General features: G+C 42.5%; 1 protein-coding gene across 1 annotated transcript in view; it reads right to left on the minus strand.

Annotated features, from left to right (window-relative positions):
• Positions 1-766: 766 nt before the first annotated feature.
• ANO5 (anoctamin 5) overlaps positions 767-19679 on the minus strand; it is a gene marked incomplete at its 5' end in the record, with an annotated part of 31270 nt that continues 12357 nt past the window's right edge. Inside the window, 13 exons of the mRNA XM_010155557.1 lie at positions 767-1101; positions 1944-2049; positions 3171-3352; positions 4401-4606; positions 6304-6434; positions 6690-6787; positions 7877-8046; positions 10291-10513; positions 11226-11300; positions 15480-15631; positions 17238-17298; positions 17388-17493; positions 18729-18863. Of these exons, the coding sequence (XP_010153859.1) occupies positions 880-1101; positions 1944-2049; positions 3171-3352; positions 4401-4606; positions 6304-6434; positions 6690-6787; positions 7877-8046; positions 10291-10513; positions 11226-11300; positions 15480-15631; positions 17238-17298; positions 17388-17493; positions 18729-18863 (1867 nt within the window). The remainder of the gene's footprint in view (positions 1102-1943; positions 2050-3170; positions 3353-4400; positions 4607-6303; positions 6435-6689; positions 6788-7876; positions 8047-10290; positions 10514-11225; positions 11301-15479; positions 15632-17237; positions 17299-17387; positions 17494-18728; positions 18864-19679) is intronic.

The raw sequence follows: 19679 nt of genomic DNA on the forward strand, positions 1-19679 counted from the left end.
ACACAGCTTTAGCCCTTCGCTGGCATTCACTGGGAATCCAAACAGTCCAAACAAAGGAGCACCTTTGGCCAAAAGGGATGTCAAGCATGACCTTCCAATGGCAGTTTTTGAGACTGAGAGATAAATTTGCTGTACTTGTCCAAACTGTATACATCTTTTCAAAAACCACTGTAATTAGGTGATTCCACAATATTTGCATTTAAAGAGCAAATTCTTTGGCAGATGGTATCTTTATGAAAATATGTTATAGGGGTTTTTTCCTTCATGAGTATGTGTTGACTGAATTCTGTGCCTATGAATAATTCCAAGTGGAATTAAGCCAATATATCTTTAAAAACCAACTCCTTCTAAAAAGGGTATAGTAGTTCAAAGCTGCAAAGAAATGTTTCATATGGCACAGTGGATATAAAAAAAGCCCCAAATCCTAACCCTGGTATCAGGAGTGTTCTCCTATTTAAATGATTATATCATAAAAATCATAATTCTTAGCATTTTCCACAGAGGAGTCCTCTGATATCCTTTTCATTCAGCTGAGATACAGCCTGGAACTTTGCTGAATAGCAACAGGGGGAGGGCTTGGCGGTAATGACCTTATCATATCCTGCGAGCCCTTCGAGGGTAACATTCTGGGAATCCAAATTCTAGGATTATAAGATTACACTTATTTCTTGAAGTGATGGGTAAATAGAAACAGTGCTGAAGTCACAGTTAGGCAGATTTACTAAACCTAGAATGCTCAGTAAGACTTTCAAAGTCTAAAATCTTTGGACTGAAAGCAAAGGGTTGAAGTTGTCCGAGAGCTGTCAAGATGATGCACACAGAGGACACCACAGGTAAAAAAGCTAACACGACCTAAACCCCACACAGTTGTGTTTTCAACTACATTGCTCTGGATAACTCCATCCTCCCTTCTGTGGCGATGAACTCCTTCTCCGTGGCTTGCTTATCTCCTTGACACAGCCTCTCCTTCAGTTTTTCAAGTTCATACTCATGTAGGATTTTCTGTGTTAAATACTTTTCACGTTTTATTTTGGCTTTCACGTCTGCAGGGACATCAGGAATCATCCACGCTACAAAGAATTTGACGATGAATACAACATGCTGGGTGGGTGGAAAAAAGGAAACCAAGAGAAATGTAACAACTCATTATCGAATGAAACTGGTTTATCTAACACCAAATAGATGGCTTTTTGTTCACAAACAGAATACTCCATTTCACATGGCTGTCCTGGAACAACACATAATGAACTAATGTGTACCTGAGATGTGCATGAAGATTAACACACTTCCTTTTTGGCAGAAACTTTATTTCCAAAACATCTGTGATTTAGTAAACCCAAGAGCAAAGTGCGGGGTTCTGAATTCCCAGCGCCACTTCCTGAGACCTCTGTGTGGTTTCTTAGAAAATTCATGTGGCCACGCTGGTAGCGCTCAGCTACTGAGAGCTGGTAAGGTACAGCAGGAAAAGCGATGGGAAGAGCACTTTAACAACTCCCTTTTCCCTGCAGAACTTGCAGGACAGTGGCTTAATACTGAAGTGCCAGTTATCCAAATTACTGACCTAACTAATTTTAGCCAATATACATCACTGCAAGATGCTGGATTTTGAACACAGCTGTCTCACATGCAGTTCTGATGAAACCAGGAGGAGTGAAAGTGCTAGTCCTGGTGGTTTCATGTCTCTTCCATCTGCACAAAGACCTTTTTTATTCTGCTGGTTTATTTTGATCAAATTTAGCAGTCTCCTCAGCTGTTTTCACTGTTCTTACTTAACTCCCTGAGGTTAAAAGACCTCCCTACAGTAATCATTTAGGACATGAGTATTTGGGTATTACTTAGGGAACAAACTATTTTATACTCAGCAATTCTATTTCCTGTAACATTAGTAACCTAGAGAATCTATAAGGTACCAATTTTGGACAGAAATTTTGTAAGGAACATACCTCCATAATAATGATAAAGGCCAGTTTTGCAGCAAGAATGTGCCAGAACTGCATAGTGTGTAAATATTTCCTCTCATGATCCGGAGGATATCGATAGTCTCTGTACCTGTGGGATAGAAGGACATGCAGAGGTGAAATGTCACAGTCAGTCTGAGACAGACTACAAGCTCAGTGACACTTACAGGCACATACAGCTGTCACTTAAGGAACCTTTTCACCTTGTTTTAAATGGTCTGTTTCCTTTCGCAAGAAAAAGGTTGCCTCTCAATTTGTTTCTATGTTATCTTTGCCTAAACACCCTCACAGCAACGGAGCAGGGATGAGGATGTGCGAGCAGTGAAATTCTGTGGGCAGGTTACTTTTTTCAGGCGATGGGCAAGCAGTACAGGAGAGAGTGATGCAATGTGTCACACAGTATGGACAAGTCCTGAATAAATGTGACAGCTGTTGACAGATTATGGACTGGACAGATGCAGGGTTTAACGGAAGGATGGTCTTGAGTACATGTTCTACATCCACACGTACAAGTAGGATAAAGACTCCTGAGGCTTTAAAGCTAAAACATCATACAAAGGTAGCTGCTTCTTGAAGTGCTGGGTTTTGGGGTTTCTCTGGTTCATTTGTTTTGGGATTTTTTTTTTTTCATCAAATCAATACTTTTCTGTTATCATGGACTTCTCCAAAGTTCTTTCTCAATTCTTCTAGAACCCTCCCAGTGCTGCTTCTAGCAAGAAAGGACTGGTTTTAATGAAAGCAGTGTGGCCCAGATTCTTGGTGGTATCTAGCACAATAGCAACTGACTTTAAATGCCATGTCTCAATCAGCTTTGGAGCCTAAACATTCCCTTAGTAATACTTCCTTGTCTACTTAGGCACTGCAGCCTAAAAACCTGTGAAAACAGAGGCTGAAGTTGGCCGCCTTAAAGACCTAGATCTTCTTCATCACTCAAAAATCAATAGTTTAATGAAGCAAAAAACCAAAGCCAAACAAAAAAACGTTAGCAATGAGACTTTCTTAAATAACAAGAAGGTGACACTTTTCATGAGTGACCATCCCTTACTATCTCTCCTACCATCTCAAGCACTGCCTTGTTAACAGCTTAAAATATTACCTCTCACATTTTAGAATGATGAGAATGACATCACTTAATTTCTAGTGGACTACTTAGATCTGCACTGGCTTTTTATGGTGATAACAAAGTGATAAAATATTCATTATCACACCAACCTGCATATGAGAAAATTTTCTGGATTCAGCTTAGGCTTGTTTCTTTCAGGAAAATCTGAGATTTGAAACACCGACAAACTATTGTTTATGTATCCAGACATCGGCGAGTCTCCACTTTCAGAATAAGCATAGTAGTAAACTAAACGAGGAATCATATCTGATGTGAATGCAACAATAAAAGCCTGAAAAAGAAATTGGAAGAAGAAAGTAAGGAAGTGGCACACAAAACTTGCGAGCAGATTCACAAAGAGGTTTTGGTACTGTGACTCTGTGGCATAACCTGGGATCTTTTACGCGAGGGTGAGCACGATGAGGGCACTCTACCAAGGCAAAGATGCTGACTGCAGCCCCTGCTGCAAGGGCCCGCACTCAGGGGACAAAATACATAACACAGACCTTACAAGAGGCACCAGATCCCAAATATCCCCTTCACACCAAACTGTCTTCTACCTGTGATAACAGCACTCCTTAGTGAAAGAGGAGACGTGCTGTTGAGTCCTTGTGAGAAAGGGTGAATTCGAATCCAGCGTGTGACCACCTTATGAAAGAAGGGGAGCCATTTCCTCCAGCTGTATTTGGAAAGGAAACAACAGCTACCAGCACTTTTTGCCTGGAAACCCAAGATACTGAGGATGCTCAGGTACCTTGCTAATCAGGCAATACCAGCAAGTGGGTTTGTTGTGTAAGACGCTTGCAGATCAGATTCTCTTTACCATTCTACATTAAAAACACTTCTGCTCAGCAGCCTGCTTTACATTACACTGAAGATGCAAATACTAGCATAGCCTTTAGTTTCCAGATTGTAAAAGTACTCTGAGCCACTGCCCCCACAGAGGCACCCAGAATCAGAATTCCCACAGAACAGGCCTCATAGCAACAAGACAGAAACGTCTTCCAGACGACAGAATTAAACTGCCTCTCCTGTCCCCTTCGGTCCCCTCTGGGCAATGTGTGCTTCATCAGACTAAGCTTCCAGCTGGCTTATGCTATTCCAAAATGCTGGAAAACACAGCCAAGTGAATAAAAGATGATGGTCCAATGAAATGTGGATTGGGAGCAGTGTGTCACCAACACACGGACAAGCCAAATTGTTTGACCGTGTCTACGCAGGGTAATGTGATAAAGTGAATGCTGTCAATGGCGAAGAAAAAGCATCAACTGATTTTTAAATCTGCAAGCCCTGAGTACACGGAAGAATCAAAGTCGATGTAGCACGGTTAACAAACTTACATTAGTGACAACAGACAAGATGGCCATTCCGTTGAGGATTTCCTGCCAAACTCCTATGCTATGTGCTTTTGCAGCCACAGGTCTTCGGTACTGAGTGGTTAATTTCCAGGAGTCTACTCGAATCTCCAGGATATTATTCATCAGAGCAAGAAGGGGAGCCAGAGGAAAGGACGCCACGAAGAGAGTAATGAATCCAAACTGAATGACTGCAAGGGAGAAAAGGAAAGTGCCAAAATCTGCCCCTACAGAAGTACCCTCACACGGAGAAAAAGACACATACAAGTTGCCACTCTGACAAATGGCAAACTTCTGCCAGGCTGCACAAGTCCCCTCCAGCCCTGGCCTGAGCTAAGGGACAACCTGCCCCAGCCCCGAGACTTCTCTAGTCAATCCAGGCTGCCATTCAGCAGCACCCAAGGGAGCAGGGCACTCGAGTCCTGCCACGTGCGGCTGCCAGCAGTGCCGGGTATGAATTCTTCCATGGCGCTGCAGCTCCCTCATGAATGGAATGCAGTGGTAGGGGAATGGGAATGTACTCATACGTCCCATTTCTGAATTAAGAGGAAGGACCAAAAACCAGGCTAGATTCCCTGTCCTGCAGTTTGTACGGAGCAAGGCCATTCTCCTTTTCCTTATCAGCTATACTCTTAAATGAATAAGAGGAAGCACTTTTATGACAGCCTTACCTCCACCTATAGTTACTGGTTGAGTCAAAATATTAATAACAATTTTTTATCTAATAGTTCCACCGGGGAGTCTTAACATCAGTTTAAGATTTGCAAATAAAATGCAGGAATCCATTTAGTCATTACCAAAATTAAATGTCTCTGGGTACAGAATGTGACAGTCCCCACTGCAGAGCCAATTCTGCTACTGTATTTTCAAGACAGGAAATAGAACATCTTGTCGTGTTCAGGCAGTGGATAAAAATAAATTCCCGTACACCAGTCATCAGCTCTTCCATGGTTTCAGCGATGAGTTCTTCATCTTAGACAAGCAACACAATTCCTATGAGCGCAGCAGCACCAGGACAATGCTGGAGCGTACTGGTTCAGTTCTGATTCAGGAGGAGCAAGGACATCTAGTAACAGGCGTGGCCGACAGTGTGCCTTGTTCTGAGTGTATTAATTTGACAAGATCACAGCCCTGCATGAAGTACCATGGAGTGTATGAAGCGACAGTAACAAGAATTCACATCTCCGGGCAATCTGTAACACTCATTTCTGTAGAAATAACGCAATACGAAGGCCCACTTTTCAACAAATCTTGTCCTTATGAGGCAGAAATATTAATATATTTTTAGTGCCTTTTAGATTTAGCATGGCTTCAGTTTCTAGTTTTAGTTTCTCAGGTTTTGTAAACTACTTTCACACGCTGACCTGTCCGAGTTACCTCTGGCAGATCCTATTCTGTTACCCATGCTCCCCCTGCTGGTCTCCTGGGCTGTATGGAAGCACTAACCAGCACAAACCTAAAACTACAGATTCTCCCTGATCCAGTTCGTAGATCTCGTATCCGCAGCACCCATCCTTACAGCATATTTGGCACTCATCCCATACTTACAACTTCCCCTGACATCAGCTGAGAATCTGCTTGGGAACAAGAACTGAGCAGACACCAAGACAGCTGGCTGCACCGAGAATAATGTTCCCCATTCAAATGAGAGAAACAAAACAGTCTCTGCAGCGCTTCTGTGAAATCCCCTGCAGTCTAAGATGCAAAGGCAGCTTGTTTTTTTAAAACTAGGCTGACCTATTTAATGATTTCCAGCAGTTAATCATCTACTGTTTACCAGATGAAAGAGGCTGTATCAACCCGTAACAATTAACTGAGAAACTATTTTTTGAAAGTGTCAGAACAAGGTGTCTTGCCCTCGATTCCAAATGAGTATTTTTAAACTTACCCATTTCTAGGTATTCATAGAACAGGCCTAAGGCTCCAAATATCTGCAGATCATGGTCTTGCTCCCAGCGACTGTATAAATTTTCTGGATTATTTCTGGCTTTCCGGCGACCCCACCAGTTACAAATCCAGCTGTAGATGCAGGAAAAAAGTTAACAGCGAGAGAAGCACATCAAATACCCCTTTCCCTGAGCAAGCTCCTTGTTGCAACAGACTTTTATAAGCGTGGCTTTCACAAAAAGAGGCCAAAAGCCTCTACGAATTGAGTCTGCTTGTCAGAATTTGTGGTTAATTTACAGAATTATTCTTAGTTTCTTCACGTTATCACCCCTTCCAAGAATTTCATCTGTCTATAACATGGGTTTCTCAGTGTAAGACAGAACTTACGGTACAATGGCCTCTTGGATATTTCCCCAGATCTGTTTGCCAGCCATGACTATGGTGAGCTGTGTCGTCAGTTCTATCAAACAGCCCGCAGGATCACACTGGTAGAGAGAAATTGGGAGTTCATGGACATGAATAATGACATTACCCAAGTAAACTGTATTCTGCTACTGTGTAAGTGAAGAAAGAAGAGTTCTTATAATCTGTTAGGACAATAGTTAATTTTCACTTGGACTGCCAGCTAGGATACCCTCTCAGAAAAGCTGTTACAGAAGGGCTTTTCAACACTCGATGTGCTTGATCAAAAGACACACCAAAACCCAATGACCATTTAAAGACAGAGTCATTCAAAGATGCTTCAGGCTGACCACTGTGCAGGTACACGATGGGGCAGCCGGGTCTGCACGGAGCAGCCACCCCACAGCCCCAGCAAGATGACTCTCTGGTGCTCGGTTAGCTCTCAGCACCAGAGCAGCCCCGACCTAGCAAGCACCTGCGTTTGCTGTTCGTATCCCTAACCAGAGGTATTCAAATACCCGAGGGCATCTCAGCTGTTTGCTGAGAACACTGAAGTTTTCACTCTTTACTGAGGCTGCCTTAAGAATTTAGAGCCAGACCTGTATTAGGAGATACTTCCTTGTGTTTTGGATGAAGTTTTTCCTCCCTTATTGACTCCCAAGCAATGCTTCACATTAAATACTGTATTTCACCTTTGTACAAACAGCATAATTAGCAATGAAACGGGGATTAAAAAACCCTCAAAAGCTTACAGAAGTGCCTCTTACTTACCAAATGGTTTCTCTGAAAATGCAGAGCCTCAAAAACGCTTAAGAAGACACCCAAAAGCCAGAGACCACTTCCATTTACACTACCTTTCTTCAACCTAGAGGATCACTTTTAAAAGCTATGGATCCACTGGTGTTTCAGGAGAACTGAGGACACGTAAAGCTTTTTGGTTTTTCACCCCTGTGACTGAGGGCCACAGATTTTCACTGCTGGTGCTTCCCTGACTCGCAACAGCAGGAAGAGTCCTTGGAAGCCCCCCTATCAGCCTCAGGATGGCCAGCTGAGGTCCAGCTCATTCCAGACCAAACCTGCAGCTGGCAATTTATGACTGCAAAGGTCGGAGGGGACAAAGAGTTTAAACTAGTTTATTATTCTTCAATCCACCTTAATCAACAAAGTCCTACCTCCTCATTTCGCCAGCGATTAAACATGTATGTGTAGGCACCTGGGTAACCAACAAACTTCCCTTTGAAGAAGGCCACGTAAAAGCAGGATGAATAATAGTTAACAAACTGGAACAGAAACATTTTCATAGTGAGCCTGTTCTCATACTCCATGTGAGTCCTGGGAATCTCTGTGAAACCAGAAAACAGTAATTTTATTTTCTTTTACATCCTTTAAAAACATACAGATTCATTAATACTCATCACCCACAGTGCCAAAGGAGAAAACAAAAAGAAAACCAGCTACAGAAGCTCAGCAGACAGAATTCCTGCTCTCAACCACCCTACTGACAACGCAATGCTCTGAGCACAGGCAAGAGAAATTAATTCTTGAAACGTTTATCATCAAGTTCCCCTTCTTTGTACTGTCTACTAGTACCTGTCCATCCCAGACTCTTACACTGTTTTTAGGAGATCCAAGATGAACCTCAAACATTAATTAGCAGGATTATCTAGACTATGAAAATTTCACTGTTGGCAACGCACAGGATCAAGATTTTATTTTTCCCTTTGCTGTAGAGAAGCATGTTACATTTTTTTTACCCCAATATGCTCTCTGTGTGTAATTTATATTGAAATCCGCAGAAACCCGACGGGTCAGTGCTCTCTGAACAATGCGACTCCGAGGGGGAGGGGAGAATAGGGAAGGATACAGGCATCTCGGTGGTTCTGAGCATCACCAAGCCTTTGCTTAAGATTGTACTGCCTTCGTAATCAAATTCTCCATCAGGTTTACATTTTTTAAAGGTAGCAGGAAGTCCTACACACGTTATTGGTAAAATGTCTTGTTAAGAGGTAACATATAACCATTTAGGCTGGGTGAATGAGGAAGAAAATACACCACAAACATTCACGTCCCTCTGAACGGGTCAGGACTTGGCAGACGTACTGAACTCACCAGCCCTGTGGCAATGGTATTTTATGTATCCGAGTAAATTATCGTTCCCAAGCTTGGCGTAAGTTTGTATGACATCAGGTATTTACCGGGAACCTGCAGTCTGAAAACAAAATCTAGCCTAACTTTTTTAAGGAACTCGAGTGAAAAGAGTGGAAAGACAGCCCCGACAGCCGCAGCCAACATTTCACACCCTGCAGCCAAGGCGTCTCCAAGCCTGGGCTAAGCCCAGCTCCACGGCTGCCAGAGGAGGGCAGCAGCCCCACGGAAGTGAAGGCACCTTTCCTCTGCAACCGATAACCGCAGGTAGTGCTGACACAAGGAATTCATCCTCCACACCTGCAAGGAGCAGAGTAACTCTGCCAAGCCTTCATGCTTATAATTCTCGCCCTTCGAGAAAGATTACAAAAATGACGAGTTTCTGTTGTTGTGTTTGGGGTATTTTTGCTAGAGGCAATTTTACTTATTACTTGTTCTGTCTTTGTTTGGTCTAATTTGGCCAAGTGAGATAAGCAATACAGATCTCCGAGACAAGAGATGGTCCATGATAAATCAAAATAAACCCAATGCAACATCCCCTTAAGGTTCTGCAAGAAACACCTTTCCATTCTTCATTCCACTTGTATTTATGACAGCTGTACAAACTACAAATACCTATATTTTCAGCTCTCCCTCCACCAGCTGAATATTCCGCAATTATTTCTTTCTATAAAGCACCTGCAGGGACTTGTACATCTAAAGCATTAAGGGCAAACAAAGAAAAATAGCTAAGAAGAGCTCTAGGGAGGGATATTTCCAGCAAGTAAGCAGCAGTCAAACATAACATCTGCTACTAACGTAGTAGATCATTCTCGGCCGGCCTGCCTGCTGGCTCCTCCAGCTCTGGAGTGAGCCTACTGCAGGTCACGCCCCCTACGGCTACAGCCACAATGACACCTCTCAGGCCAAACATCTCCGCCTTCAATCTGTATTAACTCCAAATTTGTAAATCTGTAGCTAAGGTAAATAGTGCCAAGAGAAAACCCTGCAAAACACACTGTCCTATGCCATCGGCCAGCCTCTGACCTTTTCCCTCAAAGACAGAAGCATAATTATGTACTCTTTTTTCTTATAAAGATGGCTGTGAAAGCTGTGACCTGTCTTTAACAATACATCTTCAGGATTTCTAATTGAAATACTGCTAAATTAAGACAGTTGGATTTTGCTTTGGTGACTTTACGACCACACACGGTAATTTTTAATTATTTTCAGAACTATGATTGTCTCTGTAGACCAGTTTTAATACAAGCTAATATTATACTTACTCAAACACAGGGAAAATGTTCAGTATGGCCACGGACACAAGTGAGTCATTTCTGGAAGCTGCAGACTAACGCCGCAGGGCCCAGTGTCCGAGCCGAGACACCTACACAAAGCACGGCCAGATGGGTTCTACCTTTAGGGATTCCTTCGAAGTTCTCTCTTCCTGCACGCTGCTTACCCATATCAGTAATCCAGATGGCTATTCTCTCGTAGAAGAAATTCAGTATCATGATGATGACAAAATTCAGGCATGAGGCTGTGACGGAAGTGGCCAGCTGAGGGGTCAGTAATCCGCTGATGGGCTGCAACGTTTGAGTGTTCTCCATCAGGCTGGCAAAGGCAGCGTACACCGCCAGGCGATAGACGATCACAGCTATCATGCTAGCTATGATGAGAGACACCTGAGGAGAGGACAGAGATTTGACATACACTTACAGCTCATACAGCTATATGCATGCAACTTCTGATACAAGATCTAAGTTATCATGCTTTACAGTTTTTAAACTTTATTCTTTCCGGGTATGAGTTCAGCAGCACTGAAATGCGAAGTAAACAGGCAAAATACTTAGTAACATTCGATACATTAAACCCGACAGCATTGTTTTTTTTAAAGTCAAGCAAAGCAGACAATCCAATACCATTATTCAAACAAATAAATAGTGCAGGATACAGACTCATAGAAATGGAGATGGAAGGGTCAAGTTAGATTATATTGTCCATCCTGACATTCACTCTGCAGATATTTCTACAGAGGAATATGTAGATATTTCACTGTAGTGAATAATATATTTTTTTGCCTTTACTGCTATTTTTTTCCAGTACAGTATGTTAACAGCACATAAACCAAAGAAGAAGTTATCCCTATGCTAAAATGTCTCATCAAATTACTAATTAATGACAGATTTCCATTTTCTCATGCAACTAATTTTCTTTTTTTTTTTTTTTATTTTTTTATTCTGAATGGAACGGCATTTCGCATGACAGCAGGAAATCTGCAGGTCAGTAACAAAAGCATGTGTTAATATCCTAATTAAATCCAGTTTGTATTACTATCATGATTAGTGATGACCAGCAACTCTGATATATGTTAACATGATTCAAAATGATGCTCACCCAGAACAACACTGTAGTTCCCGAGATGCAGAACCGCACAGCCTGGCTAGTTATAGGCAAATAAGGCTCCATCTCCTGAAACAGTCAAGCAAGCACAGCACAGTTCACAAATCCATAATCTTATTCTAACATCAAGCAGCAGACAGAGCTCTCACCAGCTGTGTGAAAGTGCCCACATCCGAGGAAAACCACTTAGAACCCCCCTCTCTTAAAGAGCAGATTGGACATGATTTTGAATGTGCTGGGGGGAAGATAGGACAGAAGTGGTGGTAACAATGCTAAAAGTAAAGACAGTACTTGGAAAGAAGGGTTAAACCCTTGCAAAAATTAATCAGTAGGTGAAGGAAAAAGACCAGCTCCTTCATTAGCTGAACAGGACAGAGCTATTCTTGCAGTGCTAGGTCAGCTGTCCAACAGCCTAGAGTCCAAAACTGGACTGAATTTTAAGAAATTCTTCATGGTTCTTAAAATGATCATTTACTTGGATGTACCATGTTTTTCCACACAGCCAGAGAGTGTTTTCCTCCACTCCTTCAATTTCTTTTTCTTTCTTTTAATTGAAGAAATGGCTACAGTCATTAGTTGCCAATCTCCACTGCAACATCAGGCAGGTATGTCTTACCCAAGTGAGTATCCCCATATAGCACATCAACAGTGTTCCATGTTCCTGTAAAGTTCTCTTTTTCGCGACCAATTCTAATTCCTAAAATATCAGATTACATGTAGTAAGAGAGGATCATTTAAGAACTAATGCCAGTGGAAGAAGGATTTAGTGTAAGATAATCTGAATTTGTAAATCTTTGGGTCAAGCCCTTGTAGTATGCTTACGCTTCTCTTGGATACAGGGGCTCCAACTACTACAGGCGAGTGCAATATTAAGTGTATTATCAGTAAGTACACTGACCCAGGAAACACTTGTTTTGACAACAGAAGGTATCATAGAATCACAGACTGGTTTGGGTTGGAAGGGACCTTAAACCCCATCCAGTTCCACCCCCCCTGCCAGGGGCAGGGACACCTTCCACTAGACCAGGTTGCTCCAAGCCTCATCCAGCCTGGCCTTGGACACTTCCAGGGATGGGGCATCCACAGCTTGGAGTTTATTTTCTGTTGCACAAAAGCCCAGAACACGCCGAGCACACGGGTGTAACGCGGTGTAATTACACTGAACACAGCGGCCGCGGCTGAGCTGCACATTTCCCCCCGACACAACCGAGCAGCAGGTTTACAAGTGTTGCTTCCTGACAGTGACGTTCTTCAGTCCATCGGCACGCCCCCACCAATGTGATCTGGTTTGAAGCGTGATGTGCTCTTCTCTCAGGAGAGATACACTGCCTGTATCTGCCTAAGTGAACCCACTAAACACCACCATCAGTACGGGAGCTGAGTCATGAGTTGTTTGATGATGATAACAGGCTCTGCTAACAGAACTATAAAAAACCAGCTGAAGATACAAGCACAGGTATTAGGCAGCTCTACATCCACATATTAGGTGTAAAATGTATTAATAATTCATATATTCCATACTAAGAATAAATGTTGTGCACATTCTAAGCTATTCAATACATTTTCTACTTTAGAACAAAATGTGGGCAATAATGTGCAATGACAGAGCCCGAGTTTGAATGGAATGCTTCATTATTTATGTAAATTAAGATTCTACTGCAATCAGAAAAACCAGATTTTAGCTATGATCTAGCTAAATAGTTTATCATCGTGACCAAATGAGGTATTAATTAAAGCGTCAAGATGAGCAATTTCTGTTTCAGTGCACCCAGAACTTTGAATTAGGCCAAGAATAACGAGGAAACAATTCTCTGAGCAAAGCCAACCCAGCCTTGGGACACAGGAAACTCAGTGACCTGTATCTGTATTATCAGTCTGAAGAAGTTAATTTATTTGAAATCACTGTCCTTTCACATGTTCAGTGTGGCACATTTTCTAATGAAAGGAAATTACAGCGTGGCTAACCCGTATGGTCTGCACTAACTGGGTATTGATAAGGATCAGCGCTACACTGATCAGTGGGGAGGTTTAGATTGGATATCAGGAAGAAGTTCTTCCCGGAGAGGGTGGTGAGGCACTGGAACAGGTGAGTGCGGCTGGAACCTCGGTTCACACTCTAGGTTTCCCAGCCCAAGCCCTTTTCCTTCAGGCATGAGATGCATGATATTCTTGCTGTGTGCTAAGATCTTCTCCTGGGTTGCTCTGAGCACTTAGCTTTCCTCCTTAAGGGCCTGCAGTGACAGGACAAGGGGTAACGGGTTTAAATTGAAAGTGGGGAGGTTTAGATTGGATATCAGGAAGAAATTCTTCCCGGAGAGGGTGGGGAGGCACTGGGACAGGTTGCCCAGAGAAGCTGTGGATGCCCCATCCCTGGAAGTGTCCAAGGCCAGGCTGGATGAGGCTTGGAGCAACCTGGTCTAGTGGAAGGTGTCCCTGCCCATGGCAGGGGGGTTGGAACTGGATGGGCTTTAAGGTCCCTTCCAACCCAAATGATTCGATGATTCTAAACCCTGCCACACGGAAGCTGCTGAAAATCCACCAAGGTCATAAATTGACATCTCATAAGGGATCGCAGAGTCATTGAAGTTTTATGGTAACTGTTAATGCACACTTAGAAAGTGCAGAACAGTGCAGTATCTCACACTGAGATAAGAAAAGTATATTACAGTCTAATTTCCATTTCCCAAATGAAGTCCAAATAAACCATTCCACCTAAGCGACCTGCATGACTTTAGGGAGGGAGCAGCTTCTCCCTCGTACAGGTACAGAAATGCCTCTCACACATGCCATCTTTGGCCGTCATCAGCTGAGTCGCCTCGCCAGAGTACAGGCTTTGGTCCCTGCTGTACACAACCCCTGCCTCCGAGTCAGCCCGTGACTGCCCTGTCCTGGCGCGATTCCCCTCCCCTGAGGCCCACTGGCCCGTTACTTCAGAGCACGCAAGGCCGTGAGCCAACCGCCTGTGTGATTTCCCCCTGCTCTTCCCTTCAGCTGCACAACCACAGCGGTCCCACTGGTTTTGGTCAGTGTATACTGTAAAAAAGTGGAGATTTTGAGCCTGAGCAGGGATGCAAACTAGCAAATGACACACAACAGGCAGGCATCTGTTTTCAATTAGCTGAACTAGCTCATCAGAAATTGATTTACCTGAAACCATTTTCCTGAGCATGCAGAAATCAATACCTCAGCACAGCTACACTCAAAATCACAGCACACGGCAATGACTACAGCACGCAGCTTCCAGGTGTAAGAGCAACAGCATTAATGCTGCATGTGCAGAAGGAGAGACAGAAAAACTGTCTCACAGGAGAAGGAAGATATGTGTATATATTTCCTAATAATTAAGGAAAGAATCCCTGAAAGGCAGGGTTGCTGTTCAGACAACAAGGATGCTTACCATGTTCTGGATAAGCTTCTGTTTCTTGACAGTGTTACCTAAGTCTACTTATGTCTAGTGAAAATAAGTTCTTCATCTACAATTCTAGGAAAAAGAAGGATGATTTCAAAATCCACCAAATCCAGGTGGTAGATGTTGTATTGGAATGCAACCACCTGATCCCTAAATTTGTCAAGTAACTCCTACCTAAATTAAATTTAAATGAAGACAATTAACATCTAGTAGGTATTTACATAGTACATTTAACAGAGTTAAATAGTGTGGTTAATTGTACCTCAATTAAATTTCAGACAAAGGGCTTCAGCAACCTAGCGTTCCCCAAAATGGTTGTCTGTCCGAAATAAAGCCACAGCTAGTCCCACTCTTGTGTCTTTACATCAAGGTGACTGCCCCTTCCTATGCTCTGCGGGAATGAGAAAGAGTGCTTTTGAAGGCGTGAAGATTTGGGACTGTGACCTTGAAACGTGAAGGGCACTGTAAAGATGGCGCTAGTCAAGTGAAAGCTATAAACTCTGCCTTTGTATTCACGATTTAATGAATCGGTCTCCTGTGGAAATTATAATCAACAGAGGGTAATTAATGAGTCACGCACACTTCAGAGGCAAAACACCCCCGTGTGCTCACTTAAATCTACTGTGTTAGATCAGCATCATGTCCTACGCTCACTGCTACCGTAAACACCGCTCCGTGGAGAGGTAACGGCTGAAGGCCTGGCCTGCTCCAGCACGAACACGGCACGGGTTACGTGTGTCACACAAACCCCTACCTAGCCGTGAGATACAGGCTTGTTCCTGAGGCAGAACTCGCGCGTTATGAAACCACCTCTCAGGTCAACCCAGCAGGCCCAGTACCTGAGTTACAGGATTCTTCTTCTTTTGGGTACATTTTGCCTCGTACTCAGGCCTCAGCTGCAGTTGTTGCTGTTCCTCTTCAAAATCAACCAAATCCCACTCGTATTTCAGTCTAGCTTGCCTTCTCTTCCAAAACTCCAAGAAAAGTGTAACTGCAATTTGGAAATGTTAGAACACAGTTAAGGGAGAACTGAACAAGTTCATGAACCGAGTGAAGCGTATTTCTGCACCGGCTCCTGTTCTGCGGTCTATTATTTATCCTCACAGTGTGGCAGTATCTTGATTGACTACCTATTGAAGTGCACAGCTAGGGCCATAATATGGATTAAGTAATCTATTAGATAATTGAATTCCAGAAGCGGATGACAAGGAAGATGCCCAGACAGGATACAGGTATTCCCACTGTTATGATGACCATGTGCAATTACAGTTTAACCACTTTCCATACACAAATAGTGGCATGGAATTAACAAAGGAACATGCTAATTCAACTAATTGCTCGTGTGTACAAACCTGTAACACATGAACACTATTACAGAGAAGCAGAACTGCTTTCAAGTAGCACGTTGCTTTCGGATGATTATTTGAGATCATGGTCATTTTAAAGACAGTGAATGTCTGATGCTTCTCATAAAACTAAGAGCGAGGCTGGCTTAATAAATTCTTAAGACATCAGAGGGTCAGATTTCATATATAAAATAAACAGCTATAAGACTTATAGTATCATACAACATTTTAAAAGTCCTCTATAAACCACCCTAAAATGTAAGCTTTTGGTTTGTTTGATTGTTCCTATTCGAAGTGGAGAGGCTTTACAGTTTACGCACATAGGGAAGCTCATCTTCTGCAGGTCTAAAATCTTTTGCTAGCACTTCCTGAATGACTAATCTATGTCACTCAAAGGCTAGTGCTTAAAACCAGGAAAAGTTTAGGAAAAGAGCCATACAACATCATCTTGCTCAATTTTTATTTTCTGTGAATTCTCTACAAAAAAGTCAGTGGCTAGGTCCTTTGATAATAAATAAACCACTACATTTTTCTACCAGCACACAGAGATCTGTGTGTGTTAATGAAACATCTATATTCAAGGACAGATTTAATTATGAAATTTCACACAAACAGTATAAAACAGGAAACATGTTTAAGGCAATGAGAGACAACAACTACACTATCCTACATCTATGAACCTTCACAGAGCTCAAGAAAAGTATGTGTATTCAAGCCAACAGTCTAAACAAGTGTCACTTGGTGTGAAACCATGCTTGTGGAGTCAGGAAATCCACCTATCTCTGCATTATCAAAACATACTATAATGTATGAACCTCACTGGAGTAAAAACCAACTGATTCTTCTAAAAGTGCTGCTAAGGAAGCGGTAGTGCTGGCCCACTGTCCAGTGAAAGGACAAAAGCTCTCTACTCCCTCACAGGGACGCTGATAATGCGCAGGGCTCAGCAGAGAGGACTTCCACAAGGGCTGTGTACGGTTGTACCACTCTGTCTTCGGCTACTAAGGAAAGAAAAACGTTAGCAGTTAGAGTACACGCTGCTTATGATACCCTAGTTACCTGGTGGATTTTTTTTGGCTTGTTTAAGTCCAATCCCTCTGTAACTTTACTTTTACTCTTTTATCACTTTTGCATCTGAGGCAGGATATTAAAGCAAGCCATTATTCCTTCTCTTCCCACTTTCCAGTGTCCCTCAGAAGTTTGGCCGAGATCTCCTTATTGCTTGACATAAAACTTAGCAAATGTACTTACCCCATATGCCCATGAAAATGGCGAAGAAGAGAGTTGCCACGTTGTCAAACAAATGGGAATACTGCAACAGAACACACAGGAGCAGGTCGGTACCAAACCAGTTTTCAGTGTGGATAAAAATGACAGGTGACTGGAGAACCAGATACAGACCTCTGAGGACTCACAGGTGGTGTTTAGTCTCCAGTACTCGCACTCTCGGTCACAAAGTGGGCACATGATGATCTCTCCTCCGATTGCAGGGTCACAGATTTCTTTGCTGAGGAGAAAATATTGTACAGTATCTGTTTTCATAGCATCTTAAGAGCGGCTCTATGAAATTTATTTAAAAAGAAACGTAAGAAGCATCATTTGTTCAAAGCTCAACATCTGTAGTTTCACAGAGGAGATGCCAAGTCTTCACCCATTCACTGGTGTTAACCTGTAGTAGGTCAGCGCAAGCCAAAAAATGTAGCAGCTGCTGCGAGGAGAAGCAGCTATTCACTTGGGGTGGGCTTTCCGATTCCCTCAGTCATGAATCAGCAGTCTGTAAGGAGCTGTACTGCACATGCGCTGCTGTCAGGCGATACACAAACCAGGTTATTGCTCATCAGGTTAGTACCGCGTCCAAAACACCTTTTCTAAAAGCAAAGGTATTCATTCAGCTTTGCTATCTACCGCAGAATTTGCTATTTAATTTAACTACTACAGTGGGCAAAGTCTACAATCCTATGATGTCCTTCAGCTTCCAGAGAAATCTGAAGATGTACAGCAGTATTCCCAGGTGAATTCTGAACCTAGCAAAAATGTAAGTCTCAGAATGATGTGATTCAGTAGAATGGATGAGAATTTTAACTCCTTGCTCATCTTCTAAGGTTAAAACTAAAAATTGTCTGGAATATTTCTTATAAAAAAAGTCAACAATGAAATGTCAACCCTCTTTTCCTCTCCCAACCCATCCACCCCCTGAAAATCCCTAAATACAATAAATTCTGGGACCTTGAGGAAACAAACACAATGCTTATTTAAAAAGAAGCAGACTCCAGCTTCCAAGCTACTGAATCCCTCTTTGGCAGAAGAGCACTGATCTGGCCTGTACTCATGCTTTTGGTCCTTAGTACAGCTGACGATCTACACAAAAAGATCAACGGACTATGCAAGATTAAAATACAAAAGCTCAGGGGAACAATAAACACACTCCAAACAACTTGGAGAGAGGTTGGTGGTGCTCTCAGACTTCATGTAGTGCAGGCACTCCAATATAAAAAGCTGTTGCCAACTGACCATAAAATATTGCTTTTGATCTACAAATTGAGTCTAACTAATTAACAGTCACGAGCTGTGCATTAGCTGTCCACCACCATTTCAGTCAATACAGATCGCTGTGGAAGAAACATGTCTGCTCTGACGAGCTTTAAATGCTTGTTACCTGTTGGTTTCTTTGCAAGACCAGAATTTTCACAGTACTTAGCTTTTCCCCTCACAAGCCCAGGAGATTTTCAGCATTACACTCACCTGCTCATATTTTCATCCATTGTAAACAAGCCATAAAGAAAACAGATTAAGCCAACAACTGCTGCAAGGAATAACATCTCCGTGTAGAATCCTAGCCAGGCAAAATAGATTCCAATCTTCTCACCATAGTACTTCCTGAACACCAGAAAATGCAATTAACAGGAATACAAAGCAAAGTTTAAAACTGCAATGGAGCCAACTGGGCAGGGTCAAAATGAAACACTTGGCAAAATTTTCATTTAAAGAAGAGTAAGTGCATTGATGTACACTGGAAAAGTGAGATTTGAAGCTAGCTGCAAGAAGTAACACAAGCTGAATGAGCAAAACACACGGCCTCTTTTGACCCTTTTTTCCCTCCTAGGAGAAGTTCCAGCTCTAAAGTAACGCTTTCTCCTTCCCACAGGATAATGTAGATGAAGATGCACTTTCTTGATTTTCCACGGAGTCATACAAATGAAAATGGGCACAACAGTTATCATCATATGGTTAGAACCACCGAGTAATGCGCCGAAGTAAATACAACCGGTCGTGTTACGAACGGGGCAAGTGCAACCTGTGCATAAAGCAATGTTTGAGCTGAATCCAGGAGATCTTGGCTAAGGTTAGTTTAAATTTGGGGTTAGCACTGAATTAAGAGTCAAGCTTCAAAACTGATTTTATTGGTGGTTTTTTGAGTCTGTGCTGAAATTTCAACATTTCAAATCATCTGTAAAAATCGTGGCAGATAGTGATTATAAAATGCAAAGTATTGTTTGTATGTGTTCCCCTACAGCTGAATTATCTGCAATATACCTGACCCCAGGAGCACTGGCTAGATTGGAAGAGGCTTGATTTGAGGTAAGAATTTCTCCAGTTACTAGTAAAAACCTGTGTCGTGTCCTCCAAGGACCCAGTGCCTAATTAAGTGTCCAATTCTCATCGGGTCTTAAAAGTGGTAGAAGTTTTTCAGCA

This window comes from Eurypyga helias, unplaced genomic scaffold (genome assembly GCF_000690775.1).
Source record: "Eurypyga helias isolate BGI_N326 unplaced genomic scaffold, ASM69077v1 scaffold40367, whole genome shotgun sequence".
Lineage (NCBI taxonomy): Eukaryota > Metazoa > Chordata > Aves > Eurypygiformes > Eurypygidae > Eurypyga > Eurypyga helias.